The 19,427-nt window shown below is 34.4% G+C and overlaps 1 protein-coding gene across 1 annotated transcript in view; it reads left to right on the top strand.

Annotated features, from left to right (window-relative positions):
• LOC149772535 (uncharacterized) overlaps positions 1–19,427 on the top strand; it is a 132,801-nt gene that overhangs the window by 28,657 nt on the left and 84,717 nt on the right. The window contains exons 5-9 of the mRNA XM_089947643.1: positions 1,021–1,287; positions 10,298–11,044; positions 11,600–11,706; positions 14,791–15,012; positions 18,280–18,498. Of these exons, the coding sequence (XP_089803769.1) occupies positions 1,021–1,287; positions 10,298–11,044; positions 11,600–11,706; positions 14,791–15,012; positions 18,280–18,498 (1,562 nt within the window). The remainder of the gene's footprint in view (positions 1–1,020; positions 1,288–10,297; positions 11,045–11,599; positions 11,707–14,790; positions 15,013–18,279; positions 18,499–19,427) is intronic.

The following is a 19,427-nucleotide window of genomic DNA, read 5'->3' as shown; positions in this document are numbered from 1 at the left end:
GCTATCTTGCATTTCAAACAATATCACAGTATGATAAAACCCAGTAGTGTCTTGTGGATCGGTAGTTCTTTCTGCGTTTTTTCTGGGTTCTTCCTCCACCATTTATGCTGGCCGCCACATGTAGCCCATCTTGTGCTGAAAAATGGCATTGAACCCTTCAACAACAACAACCATCATGTGCTGATGTAAAATTAGTGACTGAAAAAATCACTGAAGTAGTCATGTAAGTGCATCAAGTACATTAAGTTCGTATACAGGATGTCATCAGGCCTATCAACTGTTTCACATTAAAGTATAACCCATCATGTGTTGACACGCTATTCAAGACATCACTCAAACTTACCCCTTCAAGTTGGTTGTGACCTTGCTGCAGTATATATTTTTGTTATTCGAGTCACAGTGTTTAGGACATATTTTGTGTCTTTGCCTTTTACTCTTCCCTTAACAAATATTAAAATAAGGCACCTTTATTTCTAGTAATGGGTTTGAGTTGATGGGACACTTTAGTTCCGTTTATGGGCATGCGTTGCTTATTACCAATCCAGCTCCGAGGTCAGTCTATACTGAGGGTGGTAGAAAAATGAGGTGATATTGTGCATGGGCCTATGAACTTCCTTGTAAAGTAGGATGGTTCATGGGTCTTTGAATGTTCTTGAACAGGAGAATAGTGCATGGGGCTCTGAATTGTCTTGTTCAGGAAAATGGAGCATGGGCCTATGAACTTTCTTATACAGGAGAATGGTGCATCTAGTCCGGACAAGGGTTTTTAATGTGGTGAAAAGGTAAAATAAATAATGCAGGAAATTAAATACTACTTTATTTTTAAAAAAAATAAAATATCATTTACGCAGACAAAGAATGATATAATATATTTTGTATACAGTTTGAACCTTTGATTTTTAATTTTGAAATTGTTGCCATCAGATAAACCTGCATGTGTCTATTAAGAATAGGACTGATTTTAATTAATGCTGATTTTAAAAGTCGTTTCCATATGTTGTTGATATGTTCTATTTTCAGACTCTACAATTCCTGTGGAGATTCTTCGTATGGATACTGAGTCACTAAAGTTGTACAAAAAGGCTCTTCAGGATGGAAAGGAAAAGGTATATAACATTAGAGTCATGGTGGTAGGTCCATTTGGAGTTGGAAAGACAACATTAACAAAGCGCCTTATAGGGCAGCAAGTCGATATATCTGAGAGGAAAAGCACAGAAGGAATCGATGTGTATAAACATTGCTGCAAAATCTCTCTAGACACTGGGCAATGGACAGTACAGTATGCAGGTACGCTATCATAATCCCTAAGCTTTACTACAGCTTCGGTGACATTAATAATAATATAAATAATAATGTGAACTTAGCACAGCACCAAATCTTTAGAACCTCTAGGCGCAATACAGTATTATATAACATGTACAGCAAGATTTAGAAAAAAACAATCAAAATACAATTGCAAAATAAAATAAAGGTGTTAGGTTTGCTTGGAGGTCATGGTTTATTTGTGTTCTTTACAAAGAAAAGAATGAGTTTAATGCTTGTGTCTACCCAAATATTCCTCACTAAAGATGTATTGGTACTCCTCTTGTGTATGTACAGCGACATTAAACAGGGCCAAACATACCTGAGTAATGAAGCTTGTTAGTTATCTTGTATTTATATAGAGACATTAAATCAGGTAAGCCATCATTTTCCATAAATATTGCAAAATAGTTGATGATTTTTTTCTTTCATGTAGATGTTATTCCAGGGCCTGATTTGGAAAATGCCTTGGATTCATAAGACTTATATTGCTATAGGAATATTATGTTATATCAGGTTAAGATCAAGAAAATGTTTGAGTTTTATATGTTTAAGGTCACTGGCTATCTATATTGTACAAACGTGTGATATTATTATAGTTATAAACAAAACGCATTTGTTATGTATGCACACCAAAAAATTGTTTAATTAGACTTAAAACTCAGCTTTTTGAAATGACGCATATGTATCCCTTCTGTTCAACCTAGCCATTCAAGGGTTTAATTTCCACACCCAAATGTCTGCGCCATATTGTACGATCATACTTTTGTACAGCAAATATGGTGCACTGTGTTGCATACGCATGCATAACCATGCAATCAAAAGAGTACTGATGGGATAAAGGGTTCTTTCCTTTTCCGAAAGACGATGTCTAAAAGAAAAAAGTGGATTTAGTCTGTGGGATCGAATAGGGGAGGGGTGGGGAAATTTTATCATTTATGCCAGATTATAGTGAATTTGGCCCAAAGACAATTTGGCCCAACTCGAAAGACCATTTGGCCCAACTTGACAATTGCTTGTACGTTCCTTTTCTTCAAAACAACAAGTGTATACTATGCAAAATAGGTTTTAGGGGGAAATAAAAACTAAATTTAAACAAACTATCTTGATATTGTTTCAAAGAAAATAATCATACGTTCATATTTATGAGAGAAAACACAAACTACATATCGTGCTCGTTCTAATTAAAATATTTATATACATTTTTTATGCTAAAAATATATGCATCTGCACAACGACATTCTCAATTTAAGTCTTCCGGTCAAATTATCAAGCATGATATATGAAACAATACTACTTAACAGGTAATATTCTACATAATACGCACACATATTGCTAAGGGTAGTGTACATGAGATATTATAACAAATATACTTAATTTTAGGTTTCACGTTGTAACACAGCTGCATACAATGCATACTAGATTACACATGAGAGTGAGAGAATAATGCTGAGCATTTTGTCAGTATTTAGTTGCTGCAATATGAAGTTCTTACCAGTTAATTTTATTGTTTGTTTTTATTTTCAAGTTGTCTTAGTGTGAGCGCGTGTAAATTGAAAGCTTGTCATTACTAGTCAATATCGTCAATCATAGTTGCTCCAATATTCCGTACAAATTGGAAAGAAAATAATTTTGTGTTTAATTTGTTCCCACCCCTGCACGGTACAAAAGAAACTGATACAATTAATGGAAAATAAAAGGAAAGAAATTAACGTTGCATTGGTATCCTATATTCCTTCTTTTTTCATCATGCGAAAATTATTTTTAAACAATAGATATCCACGAACTCCTTATATGTAGCGGATGCCGGCTTATGCATGCATCCTTAGTGTAGTGTGTATCGTTTATGTCAAATAACAAAATCGGAAATGAGACGAAAAGATCACCCGATTGCTTGAAGGCACCTGCCTTTCATGCATGACAAATTGCAAGATGCACACTGACCCGAAATGTATTGTATCCAGATTAACTCTAAGACGGTATCTCGCTAATACAAATCATTATTTTAGAATACATTAACTCTGGGTACAAATGATTATCTTTTCAAACATGTTATTAAAGCAAGTTATTGTTGTGTATATTATTTGCACAGCAAACATCAATTATGACTAAATATGGCAAACAAATACAAGCCCTGGTGATAAACGCAACTGGCAGGGAGCAATAAACTCACTGTTTAAACTTACCGACAGGATATCAACTGCATAGATTATCATATTACAAAGCAAACCAACACCAGAAACTGACTTTGCTATCTTTCAAGTATGCCGATTTTTTCTTATGAAGTCCGCCAACAAAAAGAAGTCAAGTTTGATTTTATTTGGATTCTTTAAATGTGCCGATTTGTTTTTCTTTATTTGATATAAAGTCTGCCGACATAGGGAAGCCAGCATTGATTTCGTTTTACTAGTATTAATGGGAATTTTCAAAATAAATTGAAGCAATGGAACAGTTTTGAAAGTGACACAATCTAGTGCGTCGTGCACGCATGCCTATATAAAGATGAACAATAAATTAGATTTCATTAGTTTCATCTAAAGATTCCCTATCCATAGTTTATAGTGCTTATTTATCGACAACAAGAAGCATATACTTCGTCTTGTAGGGAAAAATGTACGCCATTTCCAGTTGGTGTCATCTATAGATGGGAAATCATAAATAAGGGGAAGTAACAGCGTTGTATATTTCTTTTTTGAGTAATTAAAATATTACTTCTTCGTAACACTTGATAATTTGTCTCTTCATTGTTGCAAGTATAAGCCTTTTAATCATGTAATGCAAATCAAATCTGATTTAAAATAAAAATGTTGGACTATGACCGGTGACTTTCAATTGTGTTGTTATGTTACAACAGGGTCAGATCTTGAACATGCATGAGATTTATATGATATATTGGTCTTGGAATATAACAGATTGAGATTCGTATGATATATATTCGTGTTGGGATGTTACAACATGGTCAGATCTTGAAAATGCTTGAGATCCATGTGAAATGTGTGATGGAATATTATTGGTGTTGATATATTAAGTCAAGGTCAAATCTTGAAAATACTTGATATCCATGTGAAATTTGTGATGGAATATTATTGGTGTTGGTATATTAAGTCAAGGTCAAATCTTGAAAACACTTGAGATCCATGTGAAATTTGTGATGGAATATTATTGGTTTTGGTATATTACGTCAGGTCAAATCTTGTAATGCATGAGATTCATATGAGATATAATGTGTTGGGATGATATGCCGGTGTCAGATCTTGAAAATACTTGAGATTTATATGAGTTATAGTGGGTTGAGATGTTACGCCAAGATCAAATCTTGAAAATATTGGAGAATCATACAATGTAAACTGGTGTGTGGATGTTATGTCAGGATTACATCTTGAACATGTTTCACAGGTTGTATATTGGATCTGGATTTTACATCAGTTATAAATCTTGATAATGCTTGAGATGCATATAACATATATTGGTGTTAGGATGTTACATAAGGGACACATTGTGAAATGCCTGAGATGCATATAACATGTATTGGTGTTAGGATGTTACAAAAGGCACACATCTTGAAATGCGTGAGGTGTATATAACAAATAATGGTGTTTGGATGTTACATATGGGACATATTTTGAAATGCTTGAGATGTATATACCATATAATGGTGTTAGGATGTTACATAAGGGACACATCTTGAAATGCTTGAGATGCACATAACATATAATGGTGTTAGGATGTTACAAACGGACACATATTGAAATGCCTGAGGTGTATATAACATATATTGGTGTTAGGATGTTACACAAGAGACACATCTTGAAATGCTTGAGATGCATATAACATGTATTGCTGTTAGGATGTTCCAAAAGTGATACATCTACCAATGCGTGAGGTGAATATAACATATATTGGTGTTAGGATGTTACGTAAGGGACACATTTTGAAATGCTTGAGGTGCATATAACATATAATGATGTTAGGATGTTACATAAGGGACATTTTGAAATTCTTGAGGTGTATATAACATATATTGATGTTAGGATGTTACGTAAGGGACACATCTTGAAGTGCTTGAGATGCCTATAACATATATTGGCGTCTCTGTTACGGATCACTGCCATCTCACCTCTGTCTGCGCCGGTTCGAGTCTCGGATTCGGCCAATGTGGGTATGTGAGAGTGCTTGCCAGTAGCTTCTCGTGAGTCGGTGGTTTTCTCCGGGGTTTTTCCGGGTTCTTTCTCCACCATTAATACTGGCCGCCATGTATAGCCTATCGTGTTCTGAAATATTGCGTTAAAACCCCACAACAACAACAGCCTGTGTAAAGTTATGGAATGGAGTACATATATGTAATAATAAAGAAGAATCTCTATTTGTGTAAAGTCATATAATGGTGTTGATACAAGCGATAACACAGAATACACGTTTTCTGTGTAAAGTCATACAGTGGTATACTACATGAAGGATTATAATAACAATGACATTTTGAGGCCCCCATCCCTAATATCAGGAATTCTTTTCTTGCGAAATTAATAGTAAGGGAATTTCTATTTAATTGTCAAGCATGGTTTAATTTAAGGCTGCATTATATTTTTTTTTTGTTATTTTTTGGTGTTATTGGAATAATGCTTTATAATAATGCTTATCAATTTCTGTTGTTAGGAATAATGTGTTATGTGGTCACATATCATCATTAGTTTCACAGCAAATTGATGCTATATTTTTTCATAAATATTTTAATTGTTGCAGCACATTACAAAATACATAAGAGTCAACTAACTGAAAAATATTTAAAGTATATTCCCCTACCAGTATTAAAAATGAAATTAAATGTGATAAAAATGTTATTTTTTCATTAGAAAGAAGGTAGTTGAAAAGCGGATTAGAATTCCCCACTATTCTAAGCATACCTTGGCAAAAATATGTCAGCCGTGTATTCAGTAACTAAACTGAAGCACTACATGTTTTGTATTACCAATATGCATTGTCTGCCATGTATTTAATAGTCAAATGGAAGCACTACATGTGTGTATTACCAATATGTAATGTCTGCCATATATTTAGTAGTCAAATGGAAGCACTACATGTGTGTATTACCAATATGTATTGTCTGCCATGTATTTAGCAGTCGAATGGAAGCACTACATGTGTGTGTGTGTATTACCAATAATGTATTGTCTGCCATGTATTTAGTAGTCAAATGGAAGCACTACATGTGTGTATTACCAATATGTATTTTCTGCCATGTATTTAGTAGTCAAATTGAAGCAGCGCATGTGTATTAATGAATGTATTATATTCTATTCAAACATCTACTTGAAACAAATTTATAATTTTGACGAATGGATATATACCCATTACTATTAAAATCGAGAACTGTCTGCTCTCTGGTCAGTTTTGTTTTGAAAAATGCACTTATGTTGTAGAAACCCAGTACTTGCAGAATCCGTACTATGGGGTGCTTCAGGCATAAACCGAACATACACATGCTGGAGAAACGCAATACTTACAAGGTCCATGCTAGGTTAAGGCATAACCCAAACCCATATATGTTGTATAAACAAATACTTACAGTATCCATGCTAGGGGTTATTCAGGCAAAACAGTCATCTCTCCTGAACAGGTTCCGTGCAATGTCTTTTCTTAGAACATTCTTGTTGAGATCCCATGAAGGGAAATAAAACCCTTTGAGATAGTCATGCCTGCATGCAATCCACTTTGGTATAGTCATGAAGAAAGTTAATCTACCTTATTATAGCTATGAGGGGAAGTAACTCAGTGTATACTGCAGGAACAGACAATGAAGGATTGCAGCTCTACATCAACTGAAGCCTGTTTTTTATATTAGAAATAGTTCAGAATTATTGACTCGGAAAGTTCTCTTTAAGTATAATTTTGCTGAGGTACTAAAAACATTATAAAAGTTAGTAAGGATTGTGTCTCCACTCCTACTCCTTGACTGGGACAAAATTTCATTTACAATGGTGTCAGTTCATCAAACTTATAGACATTACAGTATAGAATGTTTCAAGCAGACATACAACTCTTATGTTTCTAAATAAAATGAAAACCGTACTGAGAAAACCAGTAGGCCAATTTAATAGCAGCACATCAATAGAATGGGTGAATATTTTATTATCCTTGAATTAGAGCACTTTCAAAACCCTTAATTATCAAAAATAATTAATACTTAAAGTGTGCATTATTGATGATATCTTCAGTTTGGTCGATTTCAAATGATGATACTTAATTTGATTCTCCATTAACTGATGTTCTGTATAATCGGGTCAATATACAACCCTTTCATTGTTTATATCAGGATGCCATCATTATTTAGCATAGGCCTCTACAATAAATAACACCCTTTCACTGTGTAGACCAGTATGTCATTGGTATTTGGAATAGTTATCTATAATAAATAACACATATTCACTGTCTAGACCAGGATGTCCCCACATATTCACTGTCTAGACCAGTATGTCATTGGTATTTGGAATAGTTATCTATAATAAATAGCACATATTCACTGTCTAGACCAGGATGTCACTGTCATTTGGTATACGTATCTACAAAAAATATCACACTTTCATTCACCTAACCAAGATGTTATTTAGTGTACGTACCCACAATCGATAGCACACCTTCACTGTATAGGACAGGAATTCATTGTTATTTGGTATAGATATCTATAATAAATATCACCCTTTCCCTGTCTAGCATAGGAAGGCATTGTTATTTAGTATAGATATCTACAATAAATAACACCCTTTCCCTGTCTAGAACAGGAATTCATTGTTATTTAGTATACGTATGCAGTAAATAACACTTTTCGCTGTCTAGAACAGGAATGCATTGCTATTTAGTATAGGTATGCTGTAAATAACACCCTTTTATTGTCTAAATCAGCAGGTGAGTCTTGTTTGGTACAGGTATATAATGTATCAGAAGCTAATTCTTGCATTGTAATCATTAGACATTAGTCATCTGTCCATCAACCTATACTCATGAACACACCAGTCATTAGTCATCTGTCCATCAACACATATTCATGAACACTCAAAACATTAGTCATCTGTCCATGAACACTTACCCGTGAACGTAATAGTCATAAATCATATGTCCATCAACACATAATCATGAACATATCAGTCATAAGTCATCTGTCATCAGCACATACTCACGAACATACCATAGTCATTAGTCATCAGTCCATCAACACATACTCATGAACATACCAGACATTAGTCATCTGTCCATCAACACTTACTCCTGAACACACCAGGGTATTTAGTTGTCTGTTCATCAACACTTACTCGTGAATACACCAGAGTCATTAGTCATCTGTCCATCAACACATACTCGTGAACACACCAGAGGCGTTCTGATCAGATTTGGTATCCAAGCTTGTATCATCAAGATCTTTCACGAGTTTGGTTATAAACAACATTCATGCATATTTAATGAGACGATCTTGGATCCGATTGGCAGAATTAGTGAACGCTCTAGAGGTCAGAGCTTTGATCACACTACCATCTTATTTAAGTATACCTTGTCAAGACTTCGGAGTAGTTTGCTTTAGAGTCGCATCCAAGCAAACTAATGAGTTGATCTTGCATTTAACTGACTAAGCTTGGAACACTCGATAGGCCACATTTCTGATCAGATTTTTAAAAAAAATTGGATTGTTTGGTTATATCATCAAGATCTCAAGACTAATTTGATTACGAGTGAGACAAATGAATATTAATGAGGTTATCTTGCATATGATTTGCTGAGCTTGTGAACTATCGTGAGGTCACATATCTGATCAATTTTTGATCATATTCCGAATTTAAGAATGAAAGGGATCCACATACACTGATGACGTGTTCTTGAACCCAGTGTTGAGCTCTGAACCTTACTGAGGACATATTTGGATCAGATTTTAATCAGATGTAATATTTAATATCTCCATATTTTGGATTAGTTAAGCTATGAGCGAGATCTGCACAAAAGTTGATCTTACATCTGATTACATTCGCTTGTGAAGACTACATGTTTCATGTCTAATGAGACTTTGATTAGATTTGGCATGTGAGCTTGCATCAAAAAAGTATGAAGATATTCAATTATTAGCAAAATTACCACATATAGTATTATATGTGTTGGGCTTAACAATATTCAGGAGACCAACCATCTGAACTGACCTTGATCAGACTTGCCATGTTATCATATATTCTCAAGTTCATATCATGTAGCCTCAGAATTGCCATGTTATCATATATCCTCAGGTTCATATCATATAGCCTCAGACTTGCCATGTTATCATATAGCCCCAAGTTCATATCATATAGCCCCGGACTTGCCATGTTATCATATATCCTAAAGTTCATGTCATATAGCCTCAAACCTGCCATGTTATCATATAGCCTCAAGTTCATGTCACATAGGCTCAGACTTGCCATGTTATTATATAGCCTCAAGTTCATGTCATATAGCCTCAGACTTGCCATGTTATTATATAGCCTCATGTTCATGTCATATAGCCTCAGACTTGCCATGTTATCATATAGTCACAAGTTCTCAGATCAGTTTCATGATAAATGAGATCCGTCTTTATAAATGAGAATCCAAGCTGATCGTGTTGTTGGAATTGATTCTCCGTCCAGCCTTTTGGACACGAGTCCACCATCAAACCACTGTGTCAACATAGCTCTTTTGGATGTGAATCACTGAATGTGGTCCAATTCCTTGAGAACAGCTGTTCCATCCAAATTTCGGTGGTCTCCAGTTTATGACTTAAGGGGTTGGGTTGCATGGGGTTAAGGACAGACCCTTAAATTAATGGGAACCTGTCCGAAAAATAGTTAGGAAACATGATTGAAACATTAGATTATACAGGGAAATTGTGAATTATTACATGTGTATATGTACCTAGTGTTTTAGGGACTTACCATTTCAAACTTGATTGCCTTGGTCATTCAAAGCAGAATGTGTCTTATTCACTATCTCTCCTGTTTTTCAGATACAGAACAGGAATATCGACTCCAGCGCCTTGCCAAGGTCTTACTTGAGAAACAGTCAGTGAGTGACGGGTTTGCTCATGAAGAGGTTGTAATCCCATCTCAAGGGGAGATAACTTCTGATGGCAATGCAGATGTTACATATGAAGAAGAACAAGTTATGAGCCCTCCTCAAGACGAAAGATCTCCTGACAACAAATTAAGTGTCACATACAAGGAACAAGTTAAGGTGGATCCAGGAAATGAAATGTTAATTCCTGGCAGCAATGCAAATCTTACTGCTGATTTACAGGTCGATATCCTTCCTCAAGAGGAGATAAATCCAGACAGTAATACAAATGTTGCAGACAAGGAACAAGGCAGCATGGATCCAATGAGGGAAATGTTGATTTCTGACACCAATGCAAATGTTGCAGACACTATACAAATCATCATCCCTCCTCAGGGGAAGATAACTCCAGACAGTAATGCATATGTTGCAGACAAGGAACAAATTAAGGATCCAATGACGGAAATGTTAAAACTATTGCAAGAAAGTACTGATCAGTTAAAACATGATAAAGGCAAAGTCTCGCCATTGTCTGTATGGGATTTCGCAGGGCAGTACGCATTTTATACAACACACCAGACATTCCTAACAAGACGAGCCATATATCTCTTGGTTTCAGATGTCAGTAGAGAGGTTACTGATCTTGTGGCTGATGAGTGTTTTTTTGATAGTGAAGGGATTACAAAATGCAGAGTTCATGGTGAGTATGACTTCATCTACCTAATGCAATTATACATGTATTATTCACAGTAATGTTAAACGGTAAAACACAGTCAGTCTAAGCGCAGCATTATCTCACAAAGGATCAAAGAGATCAAGAAAAGCGTTGAAAGCATTCATTGTTGTTCATCTGTTTTTTGTTGCCATGTTTACCTTTGCATTTGCATTACATAACAGTCAGTCTCTTCCGATTTATAAGCTATCTTATCTATCCTCTTGCATGATCGAAACTCAAGTGGTAGGATTAATGCTTGTCTTTATCTAGCTGAATAAATACCAGTATTATTGAAACTCAGGAGTTGTATCCGTATGTTGTTGTATTTAACTAGATATATAAATGCCATTATTAACGAACCTTAGAGCGGGATCTCATTGCAGGTCTATGCTCACATTTGTTCGTTGCAAGATATAAATGTATCATGAAGATGAACAGCACAATTATTGTCACATGATACAATACTTGTCACCTGTTTGATTTTTGTATGGAAATCATTAAACGTAAAATATATGTTGGTAATGTTTTATTTATTTTCAGAACTGACTGATGTTTGGCTAAACTCTATACATTCCTGTGCTCCATCTTCTGAAGCCGGCATCCCGCCTGTGATTTTGGTGGGAACACATGTGGATAAAGTTAATCAGGTACAGCATAAAGCCAAATGACCAATATGTTCCAACGTTTGTCTTTTCCTCCTTTTATATGCCTACCATAAGACATGATTCAGTGTGATTTTTGTTCGTCTGTCCAACTGTTTTTTTCCGAACAGTACCTCCACCAGACTTCGCTTGCCAAACTGTATTTCTTATACCTGGCATTATAAATGTGCTTATGAATTTCAGAGTTCAGTGGTTGGAGTCAAGGTCACATTCACTAGAAAGCAGAACATGGTTTCTGTATAATAACATTACTTGTAGATAACATACTTTATGGATGGCTTGCATCCAGCCTAGTGTAAAACAGTCTGTCAATTTCAGTGTCCATATATGAAAAATGAAAATCTGTATGACTCGAGGAGTACAACTGGTTTCTGAACAGAAAAAATAGTTTGCATCACAGACCAGGGCCAAACTGTGTGGATGGTTGGCACCTAGTGTATGAAAGAGGACTATTGATTTTGTCAAAGTTCAATAGACCTGCAAATCTTTACAGTTTTGCTGTAAGTCTGACGAAAATGATGTTTAAAATATGGACTTACAGAATAAAAGAACATATATAAATATGATTGATTGAGGGATGATCCGGCTAATGGCATGTCTGCGTTTAATTTGGATCCAGTTTTCAAATTAAATTCAGTGGAATTATTCAGGGAACCAGACTATCTTTTACCACAGTACTCCAGGCTTTTTAAACTGCACATGCAGTGTGATGAAAAAGGTCTGCACGATCAACATTTTGCTCATTTGGTTTTATTTTTTACGAATTATGTCCAATAAGTAACATGTCATGAAGAAAAGAACACTAGATCTCTTGAAAAGGTTTCATTAGTGCAAAATGAATATAGTGGAATATTTAGATTCTTGGTTAAAAAGCAGGAAGGGCACAAACAATCGTTTAGTGGACATCATGTGTTGATTTGAGTATGTCACATGTTAGCGGGAATGATGAAGAATTGTGTTTTAACGATCACGTCAAGTTGGCAGATATTAAAAAGCCAATGAGCTGCATGGGGTTTGGAACCGTAGTTTGTGAAGCTGTACTGGACGCAATTAAGACTAAAGTCAACTTTACATCCTTTTGAGTTGAACGCAGTGTTTACATTCCCTGCAACAGTCCAAAATCACACACCTGGACCTTCAATGCATGTTTTCAGCTTGTCATTAGTGGCATATGATACTTAATTACACATTACTGGAAACGGGTCCAACTTAAGAAAACTCGAATGCCTTTCTGAGAAGGTCTTGTTAGGTTTGGCAGTTCTGGGTCAATGCTACTATGTCCAGAAGAATACAAATGCTTTTTGTGCAATGACGTTTGTTTTAGACCATGTACAATGAACACAGATTGTTGAGTGCTTGCACTACTTTTGGGATATGAAAGGGGCACAACGAATTGGGTGGTTGGAGGTCTGAAATGTATTGCTCTAAGATAACTGGGTTGTGCAGAATAAAGTTTGTTCCAGGGTACATTTCTTGACCAAATGCTTGCACTTATGATAATAGAGAAACCTAACTAGTCTTGCACAGTAAATCTATTTCAAGACCACATACTTTGAGGAAAGAAGAGTGTCATAGGGTTTATTTTCTATTCCACAGTTGCTGCCATCCGGTTTGTTTGTGATGGCAAATTTTAGGGAGTTATGTAAGAAGGTTCGTGCAGGAAATACACTTTTCACATTTTTCGTTCACACTGTAGAATCATGCAATCATGCAACAATACACCATATTCAGGAATATACAAAAATAAAGGTGGACCTTTGATAACTTTGCCTCCAACTTAAAATGGAAACATTTCTTCAGAAGATCAAGTGAACATGAAATACATATTCATGTTGAATCTTCGTGCCTCTCTAAATTCTTTCAGATTACTGTGTAATTCCTGAGAAGTACAAACATTCTTAGATAAGGCCAACCAGTATGTGATCACTTGTGCAATTTATCAATGGCAAACTTGCTTGCTAGAGTTAGTTTGTTAAAGTAAAGCTAAATGATGTGGATTGAGATAACCGCAATGTAATAATGAGGAAAGGGCGAAAATCCGTGAAAAGACAAGAATAGAGGACTTTCACTTGTGTCTCTGGACCAGTGAAGTATGATGGCAAATGTTCAATCAAACTGAACAAGACAAGAGAGAGAGAGATAATTATACGGTCAGTAGTAATGTTCATTAAAGCAGAATAATGACTTAGATGAACTTTTAAATATATTAAACTATTTGAATTACCTATTGTCTCGTCATTTTGCTTAGATTATATTCCACACTAATTCCCATGGTGGACATGTTGACATCTTTAGCTGTTTAGCAGCTATTTTTTATAGTTTAACTGTATGCACATGTAAGGGCAGATTCCACTGCTGCATGGCAAAGTCGACATCATATTATTGCGTGAAAAGGTTAGCATACAGATGTGTAAACGTGATGAACATTCCACATTACTGGGCTATACATCCACAAACCTACGATAATTTATTCCATTTTGATAGGCTGCGTTTTGAACCATTCTTGTATCCATGTAACTATTAAATTGAATCTATAATGCTTCATCTTGCATTAAACATTGTTAATATCTGTTTTTGATTCATGCAAATAACAAATCAAACAGTTTTAATATATTGACTGTTATTTATAGCGCACCTAGCTTTCACTATACTTTTATTCCACCCAAATTTGCAAACCAACATAGATTATCTCTTGATATTGATATTGTTTTGCATATGTTAAATTAATGAATTAATTATGATATGTTTCTCTGAACTCTCACATTCATCACAATATAGCTTTGTGCTGTGAGATATGTTCCATATTATGTATGTGTTGTCATCAGACTTGGTCTGGATGAGTGGTTCAGCCAGTCTCATTTTTACTCTGTAGGATGGAAAGCGTTTGACCATTGAGTTATTTTGTGTTCAAGTGCTTGCTCAGAAAGTGCCCTCACCCCATTGAATACATTAATATTCTTGCAGTGGGCTTGAAAACATTCACTCGTTTCTCATCATGGACAAGATATGAAGACCCTTATCTACTATGCCGTATTTGATTTGTTTATAACATGTTTGTATTTATTTCAGATATGCGATGACAAACATCATACACCAGTAGGATTGGCAGATCATAACTTTCCTGAGATATTAATAGCACTGTACGATTACACACGTGATCAACTAGAAGAATTAAGTTTCTTAATGGGAGATCAATTTCTTTTGATTGATAAATCATTGGAGAGTGTAGGATGGTTGCACGTTAAAAATACTCTGGGTGAAGTGGGATTAGTACCTCTTTCTTTTGTGCAGGTGAGTTAAAACAAATGCTGCTATTAGTTTCATCCACCCACATCCTCAGACTGCAAGCTGTTTGTCTAATATGTAGTATTTCAGTATTAACATTGAACGCTTTGAATATGAAAAAATCTAGTTCAAGGTAGTAAACTTGGTATTTTTAAATTAATTTAAAATAGTGACCTTGTTAAAGAGAGCTGTTTTAATACCTTCAAATGAGTTAAACTTTCTAGTTGACATTAAGATGATATAGGTGTTACCTGTTGAAAACAGTAATCCATATATGTACGATAAAATGTTAGGTATTACTAATATATCTTAAACAAAATGGTATTAAACTTTCTAGTTGACTTTAAGGTGATATATATGTTACCTGTTGAAAACAGTAATCCATATATGTATGATAATATTTTCGGTATTACTGATATATCTTAAACAAAGTGGTATTAAACTTTCTTTTGTGCAAATCTATTGACCATATATTTCACAATTTTTACACATTCCCATATTCAGCGTAGATTATTGACTTCATTCTGTTCATTTCCTGTATTGTTATACCAGCCTTCATCGATGCAATCTTTACCATTACCAGTATGTTCTTCTCCTTTATTCTATTTCCTGAATACATTTTTTTTCTCAGTTGCATTTGTAATATTTTATTATATATTATACAATTTACTTGAATAATTGAATTTCATTTACTATCCAAAATTAATGCTTTGCATTTTCATCATGTTAGTTTTAAATCTTTTCCCTGAAATGATGGAATCAACTTCATTCTATTAATGAGTCCTCTTTCAATATTTTCTACGATGTCACTTTTTACCCAGGTTTGCCATTATTTATATTGTATATACCGTATTATTTTTTTATTTTTTCACGTGTCCCATTCTGTTCTTCGACTGTGTTGTATTTTTGTGTACTTTCCTTTGTCCTTCTGGTCTTGTGATACAGCCATACTGCACTTATTTTCTTTTTGTTTTGCAGTTCTACATATGATAGAAGATATTTACTTTAGAAAGAATTAAATGTTTTTAGGCTCATGTATACTCCTATCAAATTACGGCTCTTCAAATATGTGTTTTAATGCTTACTATGTGTAACTGGATGTGCACTTGTCATCTGTTTTTTTTTCTTCTTCAGTGATTCAGCAGTATATCGGTGGTTGTGTCAAACAGGGTTATATTCTTTTTTAGTTATATTTGGCAAAGATAGGATGATGGAAACTATTTCTGACTGCTTTATTCACACATCTAAATTAACGTATAAATCAGACAAAATTTATCCTCTGTGTATTATCTACAAATGTAGATACAAATACACAAATATACATGGTATCTCAAAATATTTAAAGGATAGAATAATATAACAGTGTCGTTTCATGAAGATCACAGCTCGTGAGATAAGAGCAGTCTCTGCATTCTTTGCCTTGAACGTCATATCTCTATCATTGACACAATAATGACCATCGGTTGGCATGCACAGTCAACCTTTCAGAGTTTTATCTAGGAGACTCGGTTCTGCAACAACACACTCTGGATCTTCTTGTTTTTCAGTTTCTTCTGTGATATTTATCAGGTAAAAGTTTATTCGCTATAGATGATTGTTTATTGACTTAACGAAAATATATTCATCAGTTTGAAATCTTGAAATCTAACTTATTATCCATTTTGATGGTGGAAAATTTGACATCTTTAGCAGATATTGTATATATGTACCGGTATCCTATGTGTAAAAGTAAAGGCTGATTTCAGGGCAGATTTCCCTGGTATGTGGTAAGTCAACATGATATTATGTTGTGCAAACTCGATAAACATCTACATTATTAGGCTATTGATACACAAACACCTGCCATCTTATTCTGATTATTATACATTCATTATTATAAAAGATTGTTTAAATTCTATCCTGATGTCCTACTATGGCTCTTGTTTGATGGAGACGAGGATCCTGTTACTCGAATTTAATCTAATGAACAAGGTACCCATAACAGCTTAGGTACATATGAAATACTGTGTTTTTAGATTTGTTTAATTTAGTTAAGTGTATATGCATTGTTTCCGAAATTTTGGGCTCTTTACCTTTCTAGAGAATAGATGTTTGAATTTCTTGTGATTATTATCCTTGTTGTATTTCAAGTTCAACTCTATGAAGATATTATAATATTTGTGCAGTTACTACATTGTGTTCTTTTCTAGCCATGTTTTCATCTTGCCTACTGTCATTTTGCCGTGCATTTATCTTAAATTTCTTAAATCAACATTGCTATGCATTGGAACAAAAGTTAATTGATGACTTATGATGCTGCTGAAGAATAATTTGAAATGCAATTTGGCAAATAAATAGATGGGTACAAGAATATATTTAGGTGTCAGTAAGATAAAGACATGGCTGAGTTGAACAGAACTTTCACATACGAAACACGGACAGAAGACAACAAGTTTAATGAAGATATGATTAAGAAGGACAGCAATCATGAAAACTACAGGATATGGCAATATACTAAAAATATAATTTTAGCAGCAATAAAGAAACTTTGTGTACCATCAGCTGAATTGTACTGAATATGATTAAAATACCAAGTCCGAAGGGGAAATAGGTACGTTCTTTACATTAGTTTTGTCACACTATTTTTCTTTCCTGATTTTGAACATAAAGGGAATCCATTTGCTGAAGGTTTACTTTATTTAACGACATATATTTAACCCAATTTTAAAAAGAAAAATCAATCTGAATCAATGTGAAAAAAATAAATTCCAAATGACAACATTCAATTTACATAGAAATATCAACAGTGTTCTTAGTCTTTAAACAATAATTGCCGTCAACAAAACATTATGCACCAGATGTGTAATATATACCTTGAGTCTGCTAGACTCTAGTATATTGGGGATCACTGCATATGTAGGTTTGTGCGCAATAATATGGATTCTGACTTCATTCCACAGAATGTCAGTCTCAGATCTGACTTTAGAGAGGTGACACTTACATTGCACTAAGAAATTTAAATTATAGTGTAGTATTTAACACTGACAGTGGTAACCCAACAATTAATTAACATCAGAAGTTTGATAACCAGACTATTAATAATTGATAATGTCACATCCTGTCATGAGACAGGTTTTATTCACATTATACATAATTATTTGATTTTGGAAAAACCTCCTTTGAATACATTTAGTTGTCTTGCAGATGGTTGAAAATAATTACTCATCATTCGTCGTAGACAAGATGTTTGATGAATCCTGATCTGCCATTTATTTTGATTATGACATATTTCAGAGATGTGCAGACAAATATTCTACATCAGGATTGGGAGATCACAATAAGCCTGAGACTTTAATAGCAATGTGTGATTACACACGCAGTGAACCAGGAGAATTGAGTATCTTAGAGGGGGATCAATTGATCTTGATTGATAAATCATTGGAAGGTTTTGGATGGTGGAAGGTTAGAAATACCCTGGGTGAAGTGGGACTGGTACCTGCTTGTTACGTGCAGGTGAGTTTATAAGAATGTCACTAACAGTCTCATCGGTGGCACATTATCAGGCAATTTACGATTACTCCCACTATTTAATTTTCAAGTATCTGACTAATTGTGTTTCAGGGTATTGGGTTTGATTTCATAAAATTATTTTAAAGGTGTTGACTGTTGTGCTAACTGTCTCAATGCATTCGAATGGTTCAACATAAAGACGACTCAAACGTTATGTAGATGTTAGCTGTTTAAAACAGTATTCCATCTATATATGATAACTTATTAGCTATTGCTAATCTTAAAAAAAATGGTATGACATTTTCTTTTCTTGTGCAAATCTATTGACAATCTTTTTCACTATTTTACACATTTGGATTAAATTATCTTTTTTGACGCTAAGCTGTTCATTTCCTGTATTTTAATGCCAGCTGTAATGTCATTTTTGATGTAATTTGTTTTCCTTCGCTGGTATTTTATACTCCTTTTCTCCATTTCCTGATTGTTGTTTCTTCACAGTTCCATTGGTAACATTTCATGAAATATCTATTTGAATATTTGATTTTCGGTTACTATCCAACATTGATTGTTGGGCTTTTTCATTATGTTATTTTTTCATGTACCTCATTATGTTGTTTGTCAGCTTTTATATTTTGTTTGTGCTTTAGTTTGTCTGGTCTTGTGCGACAGTCCTAATGCACTGTTTTGCTGCAATTTTACATATTCTAGGAAATAGCTACCTTTAAAAGAATGAAATATTTTCATGCTGCTTTATACTGCTATTCAATTACTGCACTTGGAAATTTAAAAGATCTATAAATATAGATAAAAATATACAATCACACGATATCTCAGATGATGAAAGGATAGATGGGTGTCCATTTAGGTGTCACCACTAGCATTAGAGAAACATAAGACTCATGGGGTCCCTCTCAAAGGAGGAAATGAACAGG

Source organism: Sinohyriopsis cumingii, unplaced genomic scaffold, assembly GCF_028554795.1.
Source record: "Sinohyriopsis cumingii isolate HCF-2022 unplaced genomic scaffold, ASM2855479v2 utg001397l, whole genome shotgun sequence".
Classification (NCBI taxonomy): Eukaryota; Metazoa; Mollusca; class Bivalvia; order Unionida; family Unionidae; genus Sinohyriopsis; species Sinohyriopsis cumingii.
This window is presented reverse-complemented; position numbering and strand designations above follow the sequence as displayed.